The sequence below is a fragment of the Dermacentor albipictus genome, chromosome 9 (genome assembly GCF_038994185.2).
Source record: "Dermacentor albipictus isolate Rhodes 1998 colony chromosome 9, USDA_Dalb.pri_finalv2, whole genome shotgun sequence".
In the NCBI taxonomy this organism is placed as follows: Eukaryota; Metazoa; Arthropoda; class Arachnida; order Ixodida; family Ixodidae; genus Dermacentor; species Dermacentor albipictus.
In genome coordinates, this window is record NC_091829.1 from 22852571 (window position 1) to 22873563 (window position 20993).

The window sequence follows — 20993 nt, forward strand, 5'->3', positions numbered from 1 at the left end:
TAAAGCACGTGAAGGTCTCATTTAGCTCCTGTTAGCTTGTGCAGCTGTAACTAGCATAAATATTGTGCCTCTCAGTTCCCATTAATCTTTTGTACTCCACCAAGCACTGTACTCCTTCAAGCACTGACAAAACCCTCCCATGATGTCACCATTCTCACTTTTAAGTTAATCCACTTTGCCAAGCGCACCGTCGTACAACAAATCAGTTCTGTGGAGGAATATTCAGAATCACTTCGGCAGAGGAAAGGTTTGGAAAAGGAAAAACATGGTCATCCACCCAACTCTAGTGCCAAGCTACAAGGGAAACCCATGCAAGTTCCTCAGCAACCTGTATGGCTCTACCTGACTGTAGCTTCGTGCTACAGTTGGGTAGATGACAATTTCTTGCTTAACACTGTTGTGTGCCAAGGCTATGCGACCCATTGCTTACCCTCTGGACTGCCACAATGTATTATCTAGTGCATGCCAGCTGGACCTAAGTGAGTGCACTTTGCTCAGCTGCAAAGGTGCCATCACTCTTTCACGTGCGGGTGAGGGCACGTCACACTCATGTTATGGAACTTCAGTGTATGTTCTGATGCAGGCTAGCATCTTGAAAGAATGCAGAGTCTGTTCTCACTTCACAAAGAGCTGACGGTGAGTGCTGAACAAAGGGCACAGCTGTGAGCACAAAGAAGGGCTTTATTGTTTTGAACATTTAATATCCACCACCAATGCACCTTCTTTTAAACAATGTTGCAGAATAACAGTTCTTGCACGGTACATCAGTACCTCACATTCACGAGCACAGACAGGCAGCATTTTTTTTTTTTTGCAAAGTCCACAACACATTAAGTTGCAGCTTCAAACCAAAAGCACAAGCCTGACAACTTGCTTTCTTTAGTCACTTCGGTGCAATGTATTCACAAAGAGGGCACCATGCATTTTTGCAGATTCTCACAGTACAGGCCCAGCACAGTCTGGTCCCAACGCTTCGTGTCACCTGATCTCACGGCAGCGAATCAGTTCTGGTGTTGTAGCTTCGGTGTCCTGCACCTCAACGACATTGCCATCTTCATCAAAGCAGACTGGAGCCTCCTTTTCGCTTTCTTCCGCGACCTGCTTCTTTCTCAAAAGCTGCAGAGTGTACAGGAGGTCTTCTGTGCGGAGCTCTTCATCCGTGGGATTGAGGTGTACCGCAAAGCAGAAACTTCGAAGTGCCTGAGGAAGACCAAGAGTTGCGCTGATAGTAAAAGCGGTGTATTTAGACTGCAATGCAATTGCCTCAAAGTTTATCGTCGTCACCACCAGCCCATTTTATAGCTAATGCGAAATGAAGGCCTCTCCCATTGATCTCCAATTACCCCTGTCTTGCACCAGCTGACACAATCCTATGCCTGTAAATGTTTTTTGTTTCATCATGCCACATAGTTCTCTGCCATCCTCGAACATGCTGCTCTTAGCTTTGCAGCCATTCTGTAACTCCATCTCATAGACCATTGGTTATCCACCCTAATCATAACAGGAGCTCTTTCTTGCTCTTGATCTAAGCTAGAATATTGGCTACCCCATCTTGCTATCTAATCCACACCGCTGTTTTAAGGATAAAGTTTATGCAAGTAATAACTATGCGCACTCACAGAAGCTTCATGCTCCACAGCCTGCCCTTACATGCTCTTGGCTATACACACCACACACTAACACAAGAGTCTAAAGAAAAAGATGCTGTGAGTAAAAAAACAATCTTGCCATTTGAATTTCGCCCAGCTGGAGCTGTGCTCGTCCAAGGGTTTGGTACGCAACCCACCACAAGGGGTCGAGCTTGACAACCTGCTCCGCCTCCTGGACTGCTGCAAAGTCTTCCCGCAGCAACATCAGAACCTAAAGAGTAAACGTTGTCTTGCTTCTTCAACGTATGACTGGCACCAGAACATTCAGTTATATCTTTAATACGTCTGCTAATGTCACATGCTCTCATTTATTGCAAATTTTCTTAGAACAACTGGAAGACATACAACAATTTCGTTTCACAAGTTGCTCAGTGGAACCTACTGGCCAAAGCAAGATGCAATGTGCAGGGATGGCTTAGCAGCACTTGCTGTTGGGGTAGTTAATTCACAGCCTACATTTTGTCGTCTTTCTTGAGTCTGTCTGTAGTTTTTCGTGAATGTGTAAGAATATGTTAACCTGGCACCAGCAACTAGCCCGACGCTAGCTATGACAGATGAAGCCGCAATAAGAAAATTAAAAAAATAAATTCCAGGATTTTAGGTGCCAAAATCACAATATGATTTTGGGGCACACCATAGTGAAGAATTGACTTTGACCATCTGGGGGTTTTTTCACATGCATATGATGAACGATGCACAAGCGCTTTTGCAATTAGTCACCATCAAAATGCGGCTGCACTGGGTGGGAATTAAGAAGGCTACGAACATCACATGCAGCACTTCAAAGGAAAAACATAGCTTCCCACTTTGTTTTAAATCCATCAATGAATAAAACACTGTTGAGTGTTGTGTTACAGTGCTGCTGAAACATTTTTTTTTTTTCAGTTGTTTATGGTTGTCCAACGTCACTCTCACCTGAGCTCTCATTTCATGAATTGTGACATCACCAGGAGTGAGCTGCAACGCTTCGTCGAACTTCTTAAGCGCTTCCCAGTTTCTGCAATGCCACAATTACGCAAAGATGCATTAATCTATACGTCAGTTTCGAGGTAAACAGCCCCGAACTTGCGGCTTAACGCCATTCGCATTCCCCACATTTTCCCACAAACATGGGACAGAACAATGGGAAAACCAGGATATTTCATCGCCTAATTCAGTGACGGGCAACTCAAAAGTGGGCATGAGTGCAAGGAACATTAATTAAAAACTAGTGAAATCCTGTAGGCAATTACCGCACAATTTGTGATATAGGGATGCAATTGATATGCATTTTTGCAGGCAAAAATTGTAGGACTCGATACAAATGTAGAGCACTCGATACAGAGGACGATTGCTCGCGCGAAGCCATGAACGCATTTCCGTCACACGAAGGTGGTCAGTGGGATAAACTAAACGCAATTCACGATTCTCGCTTTTTGCAGGCTAGTGCGTGTTGACCGAGAAAGCGCATTCTAGCCGTTCTGGTCAATGGCACTGGCTGGGAACAATATACAGATCGTCACCCACGATCGGGACACACCTGTCGAGCTCTGCCAACGTTGTCCCTTCTTGTCGGAGGCGACGGCTCTTCTGCGCGCAGTCTTCGAGTAGAAGGTTCCTGCGGCGCTTGTAGCCGCTTAGCCAGTCGACGCCGTCCGGGGGATCGGCGTTCTCATCAGCGCAATTATCTTCAAAGGCGGCCGAGAGATCTGGTGCCACCTTGCCGCTCGCCTTACGCTTCCATCCGAAGGTGGTAGCCTTCATGACTGCGAAGCGCCAAGACGAATAAAAGTCGTCGAACCAGGATATTTACAACCCAACTTGTTGCAAACGCGAATTACTCAGACGCGAAGCTTGGCGACATTTTGAACTGGCAGCGATGACGATGCCACGTTTGTTTGCAAACCGAAAGCGAAAACAGGAACAACGCAAGTTGTCGAAGAATAAAGATAAATGAAAAGCGAAAATAAGTACGTACCAGTACTGGTCAGAGGCGCAACAGCTGCAGGTGCAGCCAACAGTTCTCGGCTTGGGGGAATAGAAAACGTCGGTAACGTTCTTAAGCATAGCGTAATCGTATTACTGTCGCCGTGCCAACTTTATAAGCACGAGCTGATTCGCGCAGTGTATATACTAAAATGCGCTGCGTGTGTTAGCTAGCACACGCAAGGGCGCAAGTTGGCAGTGACTGATTCGACCCCACTAATATTGTCGTGCTACGCTTCAATAACCTAGTAAACGCTTCACATAAATCACGTTTGTTTAGGTTGGTAACCTGTACGCTAATGGTCACCGTGTTCGTAACTCCTGAAAACCAATAAAAATTGCATGTTATCACTTCCCCATGTGTTTTGAAGCATGTACGAGTCGCGTCAGTAGTAAAACTGGGCAAATTAGTCGATAAATATTTAGTGTAGTTTATGTGTTTGAACATTAGTAACTAAACCGAACTCTATATATGTAACCAAATATTGAAGTCACTTTATAGGTAAATGAGACAATTGCATCTGCGACATTTTTCGGCATGCAATTAAGTTTGCGTTTTATAGCAAAAGTGCATCACGTACGATAAACGTGTTCATTTGCCGGCATCATGATATAATGGTAAAAACAGCGTGTTAAGTGCTGGCAAAACACACACAAATAGCCGGCTTAATTAAGATTTCCTTTTTGTTAACACCACCTTCCTCCTAGTGCCAATAATCTGCCATATGACACAATGAATTTGACAGGACTGTTCACAACTTCACAAAGTGTATGTGTGCTGTCCATAAAAGATTGCTGAAACATTTTCTTTTTAATTGTTTATTGTTGTCCAACGTCACTCTCACCTGAGAAAGCTCTCATTTCGTGTACTGTGACATCACCAGGAGTGAGCTGGAGTGCTTCGTCGAACTTCTTAAGCGCTTCCCAGTTTCTGCAATGCCACAATCACGCAAAGATGCATTAATCTATGTATCAGTTTCGAGGTAAACAGCCCCGAAAGATTGTGAAAAAGAAAGGTTAGAAAAGCACCCAGAACGTTTCGGCATGATAATCGACATCGTATAAGAGACAATAATTTCTAGAGATGCTTACACGGCGCCTATCAGTGCAAATGTCCGAGCCAGACAGCTCTTATTCACACAGCATTATAGCTCGAATGATATTGCCACGAGCTTTAAGGCAGTTTTCATGTGTTCTTTGCGACACTCATAGCCGCAACAGCACAAAGTGCTTAGTGTGTGCATAGTCTGTGCCTTTCTTGGTCACATATAGTATGATTTTCGCTTCCAAGTGCCAAGCTGAACAGTGCACGACTGCGCGCCGGGAACATAAGCTTTTTGCAGCCACTTGCCGCAGGTGGCGTTGCATGTCCAGCTCAAAAAAGCAGTGCACGAGGCCTTTCCATTGCAGATGGGGAGGCAATAATGGCATGAAATCACATCCCTCAGGTATTACTTAATTTTGAGGCTATGCAACCATTTACATACCCCAACAATTTCTTCCTTTTTTTGCAGGCATATATAGAGTTATATTTTACATACGCACAAGACTAACAAGTGCAATTACGTGAAATAAAATTGCCAAGTGGCAGCCATGTGGCAACCATGACTACCATCCGTTTGAATTAGCTCACCCTGTGTCACTTCGTGAACTAGTTCCTTACCACCTCAGTGCCAGTTTTTGCTTGTGTGGAAATGGCATGGCACATACCGCACAAATGCTGCACCACATCTCCGACGAGTGCAGGGAATGCTCATCCTGCACAAAGTTTGCACTAAGTGAAACTAATGGCGGCATGTCGATGCCACCGTGTTGAGCTAGTGAAACAAGTATAGTGAAGTGTAGCGCCTCATGAACTAGTTCAGAAAGTGCAGGCAAGTCGAATGGACATTGCAACTGCAATGCTTCGCATTGCTCCTGACATACCTACCACAGGTTACAGCCCAGAAAGTCGCACGAGTTCTTTCTTCTTTTCTTTTTATTTAGGGTATTTGCCAGAAGGCATATGTAGTAAAGAACGAAAAAAAGGCATAATATAAACACATGCAGCCCTTTGTTATGCAGGTTCCACAGCAATGAGTTAGCCCATTTGTTGTCCATTATCCAATGGAATATAAAATCCTCTGGTTTTGGTTTCCTTGAGCATCTTGTGCCCAATATCCATGTGTACCAGGGCACAAGCACAGAAAGTGACAAATCACTATTGCAGACGCAGATGCTTAGTACAGTTAGGACATGTTGCAGGGTTGCCCTGTCTAGTGCACTTGACTGATTTGAACCCATATGTCTTCTCAAAAGAGGAAGTGAAATCTTTTTCCTGCCAACCAACATATTTCATTGTACGCGGAGAAAGAATTAAATTTGGGTTCAAGCTTTATAGCTTCAGATAGTTCACCTTGTTAATCAAAGCACTCCTTCAAAACTCCAAGAATCACAGTTTTGCTAGACCTTTTATAAGGCACTATATACATTCAGAAATAAACACAACAGGAAGTTTGAATGCATTGCATGTGCACGCCTAAGTGGCATATGATGTTTTATTTTGAAAGGCCACTAAACAGTTAAAAAAAGGACTACTAAAGTATTCTTTCACTTTGTCAGAAAAGGTTTACTAGTGAAGAAAAAAAAAATCCAGAGCTTTTACTTCTTCGAATTTAATGCCAGAACCTCACTACCAACAGGTCATAGATTTCAAAGTACTTTCTTGCATTTGGGGCTGTTTTTGCATTGGAAAAGTTCTTGAACATTCCTAGGCTGAATGTTTGGTTCCCTCACGATGCAACATACTCCTACTGCACCGATAAACAGCAAGATACACTCACCACGTTGCCAGTGTGTCCAACTTCCTGTGTGTGCAGATGCTTTTAGCGGCAAATGTCTCTCCCAACGAATACCAACTAGGCCAAGAATCATTCCCTCGTGAGACGTAAGGCCCGGTCTCATGGCTAAACTGGTATGTTTGTCCAAATGCATTTGTAACAAATTCTCCTAAAATGCTATGAAAAAGTGCTATCTGCTGAATCCTCGTGTTCTACAATGGCATTGCAAAAATCTGTAACAGCTGGCACTCTTGAAAAGTGAATTCTAGAATTTAGATATGTTGAATTAGGGCTATTAGAAACATTCGAAAAACATCTGTCATGTGGAGTAAAAGCTGATCCAAGAACAAGTGATCATTTTCTTGGATGAAGTTAGACAATTCACACCATGAATGTTTACATGCTTCAAGATGAATTCTAATGTGTTACCCCTAGTACACAGTCAAAGCTGACATACGTCTCATATGGAGAGCCCAAATGTATACAGCAACACAATTGCTCATTAATCCCCATTACAACTTCTCCACCTGTCATATAATGCTAAAAAATGAGAAACTATATGTGCCGATCAGCTGCAAAAGAAACTGAAATATAATTTGAGCTGAAGTATACAAGTTGCCAGGTCTTTATTGTTTTATTATATATTGTGCAAGAAAAAAGCAAACAAAAAATGCAGAGGTTCAGAAATGCAAAATTCTTGGTTTTATTTATTCATTTCTTAAATAAAAAATTCTGTTACAAAATACATAATAATATTACACTTGCATTTTCATCTGTTTTTACTGTACAACATACCTGACACATAGTTCAGGAGAAATGATGGTGGCACGCTCTTTCTTATTTTTTTTCACGCAAAGGAATGGCTAACATTGTCTTTACTCATTGCACAGGCTGCCGGAATGACTGTGAAAACACAACAGCAGCATCCTCCACAAATTGATAAACAGGCTTGATCCTTGCAAGGGGATGGCATTGCTGCTCTGTGCAGGGGTTTTGGTGTTTGTCCTCAAGAGAGCATTTTTGTGGCGTCAAGCGCTGTTGTTGCCACCTACAAGATGCTGCTGCAACTTCGCGGTCATTCTTCAGCACTTCTGCTGGACCGGTTAGTAACCTCTCGTTCACAGGTTCTGTGTAGACTAGCTTGGCTTGCCCAAGGGGTACTTGTACTTCCACACGTTTCCTTCAAGCCGGAAGAGCTGAAAAAGGACAACGGAGAGAGAACGGCACGTTTAACACTATAAAGGTCAAATTTTTCACAGACCATGACCCCGTGGCAAATTTTTTGTATTGCAGTTTCCAGTAGCAGGAAATGATTGAAAACTCGTGAATTCAGCAAAATTTTTTTTTAGAATGATATTTTGTCTAAAAAAAAAAACTTTTCCTGAAATAGCAGCAGTTCTGATGCCTAACTGTCTAATACACTGAACATAATAATGAGAATGATGGGTAACTTTTGCAGAGTAGTTTCGTCCCTATATCGTATCATGCTTTCAGTGGTTTATACAGCTAGTACAGTCAAGACTGCGACAAAGCATGAACAACATTGTCAAATGTAAAATAAAAGTAACACAAAAGTAAATAAATAAAGAACAATCGGCAAAAATTACCAGGAATCTAAATTATTATTATTTTCTAATTTTATTCTTGGCTAGTGTATTTTCTTATGCTTGACAAATTATTTGTTACGCAATATAACAACAACAGCATCCGCATCGTGAGTACTTTGCGCTCATGTCCAGATAAACTTTCAATTAAAGACCGGCAAAGTTTACCTTGGCATCATGTGTCTGCTGCGCCATCTCTCCCTGCTCGGGGTCACCTTTTCCTCCAGGTTGCTCTTGCAGTCTTTCTTCAATCTGTTGCACAAGAACAGAAAAGGAAGAAGGAAAGTTTGTCCAAATCTTAGAACATCCTAAAGAATGTTTTTAAAGGAGTACTACGAGATATATTTTTGATGCTGTGGAAACTCGCGCTTCTCGCACAGAGAAGGACGACAGTTCGCAAAGCAACTAACTGTGCGGAAAAATGAAATATTAGCATTGGACATTACTGGAAAATAATAATAAAAGCAGAGTGCATTCCAGAGAATGCCTAAGCTTAAAAGACAACCGCAATGGAATTTCACTTTGGCTGAATTGGTTATAAATGAATAGTGTACAGTGCTCACGGAATGAAATGGGACACAGAGCATTTAGTAGAACCCTACATATGTGCAAAGTACGCCAGAGCGCCATGTCATGTCGCTAGGAATTTGGTCACCAAAAGTGACGAGGACTGTGATGTAAGTGTACGCGCCAGAATTACGTCGATGTGACACGAACTGCAGCCGGTTGAAACAAAAGTATGCGCATTACTTAGCCCTAAATTGACACGTTTCATTCCGTGAGCACTGTACACTACTTAAACAATCCTGCTCAACCTTCTGGGCTGGTTAGTGTCTAACTTTATCTTTAACAGTCTTTTATTTTTAACAGCACCAAAGTAGAGGACATACTGCCCCAGTGGTTAGCAAATATGATGCAAGTTCCGGCACACTGCCTTCGAGATTTCTTCAGCGCGCTGTACAGGTGGTGCCTAATGTCAGGGGTCATACCAAGGAGTTGAGGCGCGCTTTAAGCATGCATTAGTTCCTTGAGTCATGCATTACTTCGAGCACGCAGTAATGAGGACTTTTTTTTTTCTCCAGTTTTGGTATCAAAGACATCAGCTTCTGCGAGACTTTTGTGATGCATCCATTTGTATTTAATATGTAAAATTTTTGCATAAAGGGTGCTCTGTGCCTACACTATCTGGAGCTAGGGTCTTTATTCAGCCAAAAATTTCATTCCAGTTGGCCTTTCAAGGCCTTTTTAAACCAGCAAGCATATTATGAGGCCAGAAGCTATAACACAGGGGTAATTGGAGATTGATGGGAGAGGCCTTCGTCCTGCAGCGGACATAAAATAGCCAGATGATGATGGTGATGCTGCTGCTGATGATGATGAAAGCAGTCTAGTTGTCAGAGGGAAAATTGGGCAACACAACGGACTTTGTTGTTTAGCTGATGTAATTTAACACTTATACAGCCAAATTGTCCAAAATCCACATTTTGCATCCACTTTTGGACCCACTTATAGCATTACAGGTTTTAACAATGCTTGAATATAACAATGAGCAGCCAATGCACTGTCAACTTTTGTAGGTGTTCTATGGTAAATTAAACCACTTACTAAAGTGGTCCCATTTGGTGTTACCAGTTATAACAATTAAATTTCTGTGCTCCGAAAGAAAAAGGAGTGAAACACCACAGGTGAAAAAAAAAAAAAAAAAGAACGGAGCTTCTTTGCGACACCTGTCCTTGTGCCGTGCGCACCTTCCCTTCATCTCATTGCCTAGAATTTCTTTTAAAGAAAATAGGAGGGGGCTTTGCCACACTCTCCTTTCTGCCATGCACCCTGCACAGTAAACCTTCCTTGTGCCCCTCTCCCGTCTCTCTTAGACCCTCTCGCCTCCATCGAAGGGATGAAGGAGAGACCAGAGAGTGGCAACTAAGGCATGCCATCCAGAGTGTGCAGCACAAAATTGGGGATCGTGAAGTAACTTTCTATTCCTGGATTTCCCAGTCCTTTTCCTTTTCAATCTTTGTTCCAATCTTTGTTTGCCGGCCTGCCTGTGTGCCGTCATAGCCATGTGACACCTAGTGGAAGTGCTGCTACACAATGCAGGCAACAAGGCGACGAAAGGGTTTTAGTGCTTTACATGACGATGAGTTTCAACTCGCCTTTTTTATGCATCTTTATCCTTAACCCATACAACTTGCACGAGTATCCATCTTGGTGCGTATAAATTTTGCTTTCATCCATGTTTACGTAAAGCTACCCGTTCCCCTCGGCTCACCTTGCACTTGTGATGCGATGCCAGCACTGCATTTCCGGAGCGCAGAGCCTGCGTGACAGGCTGCCACAGGCGCCGGGACTCAAAGTTGTCCTGGGCATCAATGGGTCGACAACGCTTTTGCTGGCGCTTCAGCTCACGGATCTTCCACTCTTTGGAGCGTCCCTGCGAGACGAGCAGAGTTCATGCAATAGCACTGCTACAACGGATATCCATACAGGAGGAAATATGGTACAAAGTTAGACAACTTCAAAAAAGTATTGTAGATGAGATGCTCGAGACTTTCATAAAGAGGCGCTTGTTGTTCGGACAAGTGAATGCAAATGAAAAAAAAAATAAACTCACATCTGCATACTGCAGCTCCAGCCTTGTGTCCCACTCCCCCGAAATCTTGCACACCGTCTCTCCTGTCGCAGACTTGACTTCACCAGAAATGCAGTGAAGCTTGCCTCCGTAGAATGGCTGAAGAAAAAAAATAAGGGTTCTTAATCACCGAGTCCTCCTTTACCGACTGAGGGTCACAGTTCTGGAAAAAAGCATCTCCCTAGGGTTAGATTTTTTTATTGCAGATTTAAATTCTGCAGAACAACTTATTTCGAGAAAAAACAAGCAAATAATTTTGCTCGTCTCGCACCACCTTGCGAGTTTCAGCAGAACTGATTTGCCATATGATCATTGATTTTATGATTTTAAATTGTCGAAGCCCATTACACAATGGCCAGTCCACTGTGTACCACACAGTAGAGGGCAGCAAAGGATTAAGTAGACTGATGAGATTAGGAAATTAACAGGCATACAACCAAACTAGCTGACGAAAGACAAGGTTACTAGAGCTGGATCTCGGGGAAAGATTTTCGTCCCGCAGCGGACATAGATAGACTGATGAAGACTATGACAAATGACGACAATGATAACAACAACACAGGGCCACAACAGCTGGCCATTACTTGCCTTTGTGTGGAATGTGATGGGTGCAATGGTATCGCCGCATGCAACTGTGACTCTACCACCAAGTTCGATGTATGGCTGGCTGAGCAGCGACCGCCAATACATGGTGGGAAGTCCGATGCTGTAAGTCTCGCCCAAACTCAACAGACGCAGCTCCACTGAAATGACAGCAAGGCCTTCATTTCATCAACAATGATAGACTGGGTGTGCAAGGTGTGCACCGATGTCTGTGATCCTGTTATCATGAGACATTGGCACTGAAAACAAGGCGGGATGAATAGAGGCAAAATAAGGTTTGACAGTCTTGCACAATCCTTTGAAAGTGAATCTTTTGAACAGTTAACTGACGGCCTCACGACTTTCCTTCAACTTGACGAGCCTTCTTACTCTTACCTCTTTTGTAATAACTTTGCAGTACATTTTAACTTTTCTAAACTCTTTATTGCTTGCTTTTGAACAAGATGACTTTATTTCACAGTGATAGTCATTTCTTAATCAGCTAGTTATAGGTCACACCCACTGCCAGCTGCGTATACACTAAATTTATATCTCAGAATTCCTATCCTGAAAGCAACTTTTCGTTGCCTCCCATTTGCTGCAAAACACCGGCACAGCTAGCTACGCCAATAAAAGTTGTTGGAATAGCTTCGCGGTAGAATGCTCATCGTTGACAGCCTATAGATTTTCTGTCAGCAGAAAATGACCGGGAAATGAAAGAGGCGAGTTCACTGTAACGCCTATCTCCGGACTTCTGTATTCAACAGATGAAAAAGCTGAGAACATAGAAGCTTTCATGCTGAATGCTCACCTTCCCCCATGAACTGCAGTCCTACATAGTTTCCCATGAGGTTAGACTTAATGCTGAGTGATGCTTGAAGGCACATCTGCTTCTCCAGGCACTCCACGTAGAAGGCACTCACTGCAAATTTCACAGGAGAGCTCATAAACTACCGTCATCAATGTTTACACTAAAGGCAAACATTGATTGATCAAGTGACTAGTTGACCAATCGATTAACTGATCAATCGATTGGTAGATCAACTGGTTAACTGATCAAGTGATAAAGGGAAAAAAAAAGTTGATTCATTGATTAACCAATTGATGGATCAATTTGTTGATTAACACTTCATCAACTTGTCACTCAATTGATTAATCAATCAGCCAGTTAAATTGACTGATCAGTCAATTAGTTATTCAGTCAAGAAATTGACCAGTCAATAACTGACTGATTGATTGAGTGAGTCAGTGATTTTAACATCCCAAAATGAGACAGGGGCTATGATAGACGCTGCAAAGGGGGGCTCTGGATTTATTCTGACCACCTGTGGTTATTTAAACAACACAGTGTGGTGCACAACTGTTTTTTGCATGCAGCTCCCACCTAAATGCAGCCATCCTGGCAGAGAATTGAACCAGAAACATCTGCTGAGCCTCTGAACGGGGTAGGCAAACAGCAAGTCTAGCTAGAGCAGTAAACTAGAATCCTGAAAAACCTGCGTTTTCTTTTGTGCCAAGGGATGACTTAGTATGTATAAAACAATTTGAAACTATTTGATTGTGATGTATTGCAAATACTTTATTTTGCTCTATTTAATAGCCATTTATCATATTACATTGAATCTTGGGGCTGGACGTATAACACCTATCATGACCGTTTTCGTTGCATACAAAAACAGGCGTTAAGAATCATGACGCACTTGAGCACCGATTCACCCAGCAGGCCACTGTTCAATCAACTAAACATATTGCCATTCGATCTTATGTGTGAGCATAACAGAGCTATCTACGTAAACAGTGCTGTGAAACGCAATCATGTTTTTCTTGTGTCCATATTTTTCATCATCACGTTCTACCAGAAGTACTGCCGCTGGAAATTTCAACCTGCCTCCTGCACGTAATGTATATGGAAAAAGATTACGTGAATTTGTTCGAGTTAAGACATGGAACAACATACCCTCCAAAATAAAGGAACACAAAATTTTGGCAAAGCACTAAAATCATATTTATTAGCTATAAACCGCCGATTTGGTGTCTGTATTCTTGCATGGTGTTTTGTTCTTTGTGGTTTTATAGTTTATGTAACTGGTCATAATTTTTATGTCTGCTGTAAAAAAGCTTTTATGTGCTAATTTGTTGCATTCATCCTCTGTATTTATCCCGCTATGCTTTTACAGAATGTCTATTACATTTCACATCCGGGCCCATCCACTAGCCTGCACCTACTGGGTCCAACAGACTTTTGCGTATGCGCTGTAACACCTATGATGATAATAATGAGGAAACGATAACAAACTTCAACATAACAAATTCTTGATATAACAATGTATTGAACTTTTTATAACTTCTTGCACATATAACACCATGTATTTAGAACTTTAACATAATGAAATGTGTTTATACACAATTTCAGTATAATGAAATTTCACTGTTGTTGCCAAGGAATATCGAGACAATAGGCAGTTACAGTGTCTGCAACCACCCACATATGCAGCATGCACAAGCATGCATTCGTAGCAGAGTGTGTACCCACAAAGCAGCTATAGTTGACAATAACTGAGAGGTGGATTGCACACTGGCACACACAGAAGCTGGTTGCATGCTGCTCAGCGCTACCACACAGCAACTTCAGAAACTGCTGCAGCCAACTCACGCACTTTCCTTTGTTCAGAACCATCTTCGAAAATTCGCTCTCGTGGGCAAGCAAGAATATCATCATGCAAAGCCTGCAGAGGACACTACGCAGCTCCTTGTGAGCACATGCAAGACGCCAGGCATGCTTCTGTGTACTGCGTATGCGTACTGCTGCCTCTGAGGGCTGCCTACATGCGTAGAGCTGTTGCAAACGCCCAACTACATCTGTCTAATAAATGGAAACTTGCACAGATGCAGATCATTAAATTGTTGAATTATAAGCGACTGCTTGAAATCGCACCTCTCAAATCACACGCTGCGTGACCAAGAGCAACTGCCGAAGTGGAGTAGCGTTATGTTCCGTACAAAGTCTATGTGTGATAAGATTTTATTGTGCCCCACATGCTGTATGCTTTGGGTACGAGTGAAAGCATGTGAGGATGAGCCATAAGGATGGTGGCTTGATGAGCGCCATCTTTCAGTGCGGGCAAGAGGAAAGGTAGGGAGGGGAGTGAGCTCACAGTATGGCGGTCAACTGCGCGCGAGGAGAGTGGGGACCAGTAGGCACGCATCTCCTTTTCTTATAATTATGAGGTTTTACGTACCAAAACCACTTTCTGATTATGAGGCACGCCGTAGTGGGGGACTCCGGAAAATTTCGACCACCTAGGGTTCTTTAACGTGCATCTAAATCTAAGTACACGGGTGTTTTCGCATTTCGCCCCCATCGAAATGCGACCGCCGTGGCCGGTATTCGATCCCGCGACCTCGTGCTCAGCAGCCTAACGCCATAGCCACTGAGCAACCATGGCGGGTATCTCCTTTTCCATCGCGGTTGTGGCGGCACATGGCTGTCAGTGCGGCCGAGTGTGTACGCAGCCTATGCGCCCTGTTTAAGAGGTGATCTGTTGTATGCGTAAGAAGTGGCCAAGCTGAGATGGCGTGGCATCATGTGCAGTGTCTTTCCGTGCGTTTAGTGTTGGAGGTCGCGTAACCTCCAGTTTTGGAGATGCATTAAATCGAAGCAGATAAAGTATTCGCTCCCCACCAACAGTACTTTCCGTGTTAGCACCATCCCACTGTGGGCAACACTATCAGCCGTGGGAGCAGAGTGGATAAAAAAGCGTGGCTGGCTTCACTTCCTACTGCCGATGTGAAGATATCGTTGACACAGCATGAAACTGTATCTTTCGTCACCAGCTGTGAAATTCCACAAAATAATTTTTTTTATTCAAGCTTACTTTTTTTGATACCCTGATAATTTGGAAAATTTTGCGGTCCCTCCTGTGCTGTGCAAGAAAAATCCATCGGGGATTGTACTTAATTGTATGAAAGGCCATATTTCAATATAACGAAATTTCGATATAACGAAGCAAATTTCAGATTTTATCTACTTCTTTATGTCAAGCCTCAACTGCATCTTTTGTGCCATTGTCTGCACAGTTCATCATTTTGCACTTAACTTATGGCACGGACATCTTTGAAAGATGCAAATTCTAAAACACAGTCTTGTGTGGCCTTACATACCTGGAGGGTGATGGGAGACCTGCTCCGCCACAAATGTGACCTGCGTCCCGGTCTCGCCGATGCCTGCCACTTGCCACGAGCAGTGGAACATCTCGCCGAGCACGGGGTTGTACGGTTTTCTGGCTGAACGACTCTGCAAAACATTGGCGAACTCTAATCTCTCTCAACATGTGAAACAATAAAGGAACTAGGGACCTGTATTTTGTTGACAACCCTTTTTATTCATCTTCCATTCTTTTTACTTTCCATAACTGGCTCAGACACCACCACGATGCTGTTGTCACTTAGATTCACCACACAGCACAATAGATGATGAGAAAAAAAGAAAAAGAACAATGATGTTGATCGTTACAGAATGCGGTCATAGTTCTCATATTCACAAACAGGGTTTCCAAGCACTCAATTAAAAAAGCAGTGAAAATATGACTTCATGATTATACCATACTTCATACCAGTAATTACGGATATAATAAACCTTAGACTAACAGTCTGTGAATCAAGTTGTTGTAAATAGCACTAGCTCTAGAGTGAGAATTAGAGTGGTGCAGGGCATCCTATTCATATAGTGCAGAACATGACTTTATAAAAAAATATCATATTGCTCACAAATTTATAGACCTCTCTCTTTTAATATTAGTTTGCCCTTCAGCATCAAATATTTCTAATCTACACATGATACCATAGTCCTGCCACCCACATGAAGTTCACAAAGAGCGAAAATGGCGTTTGTGAAATCCTGTTGAGTCTGGCTGCCAGTTAGGATAAAGACCCACATGGCAGATCATGTCGAAGGGCAGTCTGCCACTTATGGACCTAACAAAGTAGTTCCCATGAATTTAAACATTAGCAAAAGAGTGGCCAAGCAGCATGGTACAGAAAAAAATTTTCTAGATGATGTGCCCTTCATGTAGCCAGAACTGGCAACACTGCAATTTAAAGGTTTCGTTTGTGTGACTGCACAGTTTAAAGGGCTTATGCTGCGCTATCGTCATCATCATAATCAACCTACCTTGCGTGTTGCATAGAGTGAACAGAGAAGCCATTCTGTAACCATGACCAGCCTCTCCTCCGGTGTTTCACCGTCAGCTATCCTGAGTAAATATGTTGCATGCCAAAGCATTATGCACAGACATTCAGCATGAACACTGGAAACTGAGACAATGAAAGTCAACAAGCTCCTACAACTACTAGCAGATCAAGCAAAAAAAAAAAAAATGCAGCACACCCTCAAGAGAAACGTTAACTATCACCAAAAAGCATCAGCTCCCCTACTATTTCGACTCGGGCAAGGATTTCCCAGAGAATACACCATTTTACTGGGCAAACTTGTGTCCATAGTGAAACAGACACAGAAGAATGACAAACATGGCTGTGAGCTAACAGAACTTGTGGATTGCATTTGGTCCCAGCCAGCTGACGTGCCTGTCACTGACACAACTTCAAGAAGTGCTACGGGTACCAAGCAGAAGAATAACCCAACGGTAAGAAGGCACATCTCGTGCAAGAATGAAACACGATCACATCGTTTGTGTCAACTGAACATGACAGAGAACATATTACACATGGCGGCAGGGATCCTCAGCTCACCTGAGAAACATATCAGGGTAGCTCATGAAGTCAGCATACACTTCAAGAAGTGATCTAGGCTCCAGAACATAGCTTGGAAGCGCCACCTGCATGTTCAGAGAAAAACAAATATTTTCTGTGAGTGACATGATGGCAAAATTTAAGACAGCCATTCTAAACTTCTCACATCTTCCTGTATGAAAGTGTACAATAAACATTTCTGGCAACACTGAAGTTGTGCATGTTTGCATACTGCAAACTTAGCATGGAGCAAATCTACCATAACGGGAACTATGCTATACTGTGAGTTGTCAACACACACAATTTCACAAGGCTCCAGATGCATTACAAAGCAGCAGTGACATGAAGTAAGGCACTGCAAATCAACAAAAATTGGTCCCAGTGGCTGTGTCAAACAAGAAAAAGACCATGCAAACAAACACTATACCCACTAGAAAAATCACAGGGCATTCGCAAGAGCAATGCGAATAAAAAGATCACCTCTTTCAGTATGAGCACATCATGATGACCAAAATTGAAGGATATGGCAGTTTATTATCAAAACTACATAAAATATGGTCTGCTGCAGCTGCAGATGAGTGCTGAACTGTGCAATATATTTAATGTGATAATGTAATATGATAAGATAAACTGTGCTGCAGTTTTCTTCCTATGTCATGCTCCTACTTAAGGTGTATACTTCTGGTGCCAATACAATCGAGCTCAACACAAACTACAGCTATCACTGATGCTAATTAGCACGCACTCACAATTACATGCCCTTTTCCTGCATTCCTTCCAGCTATGTGATACCAATGTCCCAGTGTAGTCCAACTGAAGCTGTGCATGTGGCCCAATGACCAAGCCTTGTGACGGTGTTCCATGCCATACGTGCCTTTGTGAGGTCCATGCCAAGCTTGAGTTTGGACAGCAGCTGCAGTATGGCATCCTTGTTCTCCTCGGTTGGTATTGAGGAATCCTCATCATCGCTGTCATCTTCGTCGAGTACCTCGCCAGAGTTGTTGTTGTCCACCCCTGCAGGAAAATAAACAGCCTTCAGGAGCTGTGCCATTATTTCTGCCGCATTGCGTTTACACGGCCTGGCTATGAATCAAAAGTACTGACACTCTAAAAGTAACAGAAGAATGCAGGAAACATGTACAGCACTGCAACTAATGTCCCCTCCATAGGGCACTACACATATAAACCTGTGCAGATGTTTGTGCACTCTGCACATTTTTGGCAGCCTAGCTCGCACGTTTTTCCATGCTACCTTTTCAATGCCTAGCTTTCAAAAGAAAGTGGATTAGCCCAGCAAAGCCAGGTAGCACAGAAGCAGACACAACCATGAACGTTCACACCATTCAACACTGTGCACAAGTGTGTGTGTGCAGCAGTTCATGCAGTTGTGATTTACCCATATGAATGCAGGCTGTTGTAGGCAATACCCACAGTCGTAGCTAGCACTAGTTACAAGAAGTGTTCATTCAGTTGGTATATTCTGTTCTCATAATTTCAGTCTCACACAAGCAGCTGTTTTGACAATGGAGTAATATTTAACGGGTAATGTTTAAGGTCGCATGGGAACAAGAAGCATACAGGACACCAACAAGCCCAGCTGACTAACTACTATCCCAACTTTCCTTAACACACATTCACATAATCATGAAATTCACAATTCATGAATTCTAGTTATACCACGAATTCCTCTCTAATTGTGCCGTTCTGGGTGCACTACAAAGCTGTAATAACACATGGAAAGAAAAATAATAAAGTAGAACAAGCACTTTTACCTTCACTTTTCAGCATGAGATTTATGAAAGTTATTTTTACTTGAATGGCAAGTTTTGGAGCAACATAATGTTTACAGACTGGCTGTATTTGATTTTTTTCTTTTTTCAGAGCAACTATGCACATTAGACGCTTTGATTAGTTTTCTTCTCATAACACATTTCCTTCCAGCCCCACAGTCGAGTATACAAAGTAGTTCAGACTGTACCGTCACAAATGGCATATTCACATCATCGATGTATTCAATCAGCATGTCTCACTGCTGGTCAGTGTGTAGAGCAGTGGCGTTTCAATAAGGGAAACAGTGTGCTAAAAAATTGATCAGGCATCATAGCTTTGCCACATAATGACATGAAAAAACACATTGTTAAGTATATATGCTTGCCCAATATAAGTTACTCTTTAGCATATGTCCTAACCTTTTTTCTGGTTGATAACACGTTTATATTTGTCACTTGCTTCCATGACACAATGGTATACGTTTCCTTTCAATGGACTCAGCAGAGAATGAACATTTCCATATTTGTCTTTACGGTCAGCACTATCGCAATGCACAAAAATGATAAGCCCCTTCTATAGCGATCTAAGCATTCACATTTCCTTCTAACTTGATACCTGAACCATACTACTCCTCAGAAGATAATCTTCAGTCTATGGTGCCGCATCAAGCAATGTGTTTTCATCCTGATTGGATGGAAATACGATTTGGCTGCAATTACAATGGGTACGGTTATTAAAATATTACTAATTGTAATCTACAGAGACAATACATTTTACTGTCAGTGTTTTATCCAAACTATAAGTGAGCAAGTTAAATTAGACCTGTAGTAGGACAAAACAACCACAGTATAAATTTGTACTCGTGAACGTTAGTTAAAAAATAATTCAGCTGTTGGCTAACCTTGAAAAACAGTGTGCGACTTGATGGTTTGTTTTGGTAGCTTTCTTTCCATGTTTAAGAGCATCCTCCTCTCTTCACAAAAGCACATGTACAACATCCATCAGAACATATGAAACCAATGTGTGTGCGACTGAAGCTGATGGCAGTTATGTCAATTAGCCTGCTGTTGTGTCTGCACTTTTCGAGGGCTCTCAACCTGGCCTAACCTTCCACGCTCGGTTTTAAGTACACATTGTTTTCCTTTGATTCCATTCCCTTATCAAATGTCACAGCAAGTGGTAAATGCTGGAGATGATAAAGGCATGACATAATGCCAGCCATTACTGAAAAGCAAAGATAAAATGAAAAAATGAAAAACTTAAGAAAAATCGTTCCAAAGTACTGCCCCAGAGGGGTTTCCAGTAGCAGATGTTTCACGGACATGACATGATGCAGCAGACTCTGAAATGGTAAATCTCCCTAATGGCTTCTTTTTTTTCCACAAAGGCTGTATCACATTTGAACACATTTGCTACACACACAAAAAAAAGGAAATAGATGGGATTTTCTTTTTTTATCCTGGCTGATTGAAAGCTGTGCTCGAAATTACATTTGTCGACTGTCCTACGCAGTGATTTACTGTGGTGGCTAGGATGCTGTGAAACAAGTGGGGATGCATTTCAAGCAGATGTTGTAGCATCTGTGGCTATTTCTGCAATGAGTCGTTGGAGCTGAAAACCAGAACATTTGCAGATGCAGTGAAATGCAGCCAACGAATGTGGCTTGTTCTGCAGTCACCGCTCATGACAATGCACGATTTTCTGCCGCAAGTTAACAAAGTTAATGAATCAATATTTTAAGCATGGCTAAACTAATAACATTCATTTCAAACAGTCCATGCTGAAGCTAAAATCTTAGACAGTAAGTGCTCGAGTTAATCATGATGGTGAGTGCTTCAATCTCAGAAGAGATGCATCGAGTAGCTTGTACGCATGTCGGTGGGCCAGAGTTCCAAGGCAGCTGTAATCATGCATGTAATTACATAATGAGATAAGTGAAGTACAGAAGGCACAGGCATTGCTTCACTACGCGATGTAAAAACTGTCACATTAGAGCTTCAGGAAAGCCTGCGAGTTTGGAGAACATGCTGCTAATGTGCGAACCTGCTGTTCCTGGCACAATCATCTCTCAAGATTCAATTTGTCCTTTTCTTTGTTTTTTCTTTTTGTGCACATCTACTGCCAATGCAATTGTTCAGAAACCACCATATAACAGACTTTATAACAAACTTGGAATGCGTGACCTTGAGTGGCATTACAAGATGTCTAGCCAAAAGTTAGAGAA

General features: G+C 42.4%; 2 protein-coding genes across 8 annotated transcripts in view; both read right to left on the minus strand.

Moving 5' to 3' along the window:
- Positions 1-661: 661 nt before the first annotated feature.
- LOC135902010 (tetratricopeptide repeat protein 33-like) lies at positions 662-3763 on the minus strand. 2 transcript variants are annotated; one of them, XM_065431903.1, is made up of 5 exons: positions 3607-3763; positions 3169-3394; positions 2565-2646; positions 1729-1860; positions 662-1200 (listed from the first exon to the last, which is right to left on the minus strand). In XM_065431903.1, exons 2-5 carry the CDS (start codon positions 3390-3392, stop codon positions 979-981), a joined length of 660 nt encoding a protein of 219 aa, XP_065287975.1. In that variant the 5' UTR covers positions 3393-3394; positions 3607-3763; the 3' UTR covers positions 662-978. The 2 variants fall into 2 exon arrangements, with proteins under 2 accessions (XP_065287975.1, XP_065287974.1); XM_065431902.2 differs by lacking the exon at positions 3607-3763 and having other exon boundaries at positions 3169-3515.
- A 3341-nt stretch (positions 3764-7104) lies between these two features.
- Positions 7105-20993, minus strand: part of LOC135901960 (oxysterol-binding protein-related protein 11-like) — a 30793-nt gene continuing 16904 nt past the window's right edge. For all 6 annotated transcript variants that reach the window (XM_065431818.2, XM_065431822.2, XM_065431820.2 and 3 more), the window contains exons 12-21: positions 17874-18013; positions 17000-17085; positions 16422-16503; positions 15413-15545; positions 12063-12173; positions 11258-11412; positions 10652-10768; positions 10310-10471; positions 8206-8289; positions 7105-7629 (exon numbers count right to left, since the gene is read on the minus strand). In XM_065431818.2, coding sequence (XP_065287890.1) covers positions 7570-7629; positions 8206-8289; positions 10310-10471; positions 10652-10768; positions 11258-11412; positions 12063-12173; positions 15413-15545; positions 16422-16503; positions 17000-17085; positions 17874-18013 — 1130 coding nt within the window. In that variant the 3' untranslated portion in view covers positions 7105-7569. The remainder of the gene's footprint in view (positions 7630-8205; positions 8290-10309; positions 10472-10651; positions 10769-11257; positions 11413-12062; positions 12174-15412; positions 15546-16421; positions 16504-16999; positions 17086-17873; positions 18014-20993) is intronic.

Excerpts from the sequence above, each read along its gene's own strand:
- LOC135902010 (XM_065431903.1), bottom strand. The coding sequence starts at position 3,392 with ATGAAGGCTACCACCTTCGGATGGAAGCGTAAGGCGAGCGGCAAGGTG. Across the intron at positions 1,861-2,564 it reads TTCATGAAATGAGAGCTCAG|GTTCTGATGTTGCTGCGGGA; the intron begins GTGAGAGTGACG and ends TTTACTCTTTAG. Across the intron at positions 1,201-1,728 it reads AGCTGGGCGAAATTCAAATG|GCACTTCGAAGTTTCTGCTT; the intron begins GCAAGATTGTTT and ends GGTCTTCCTCAG.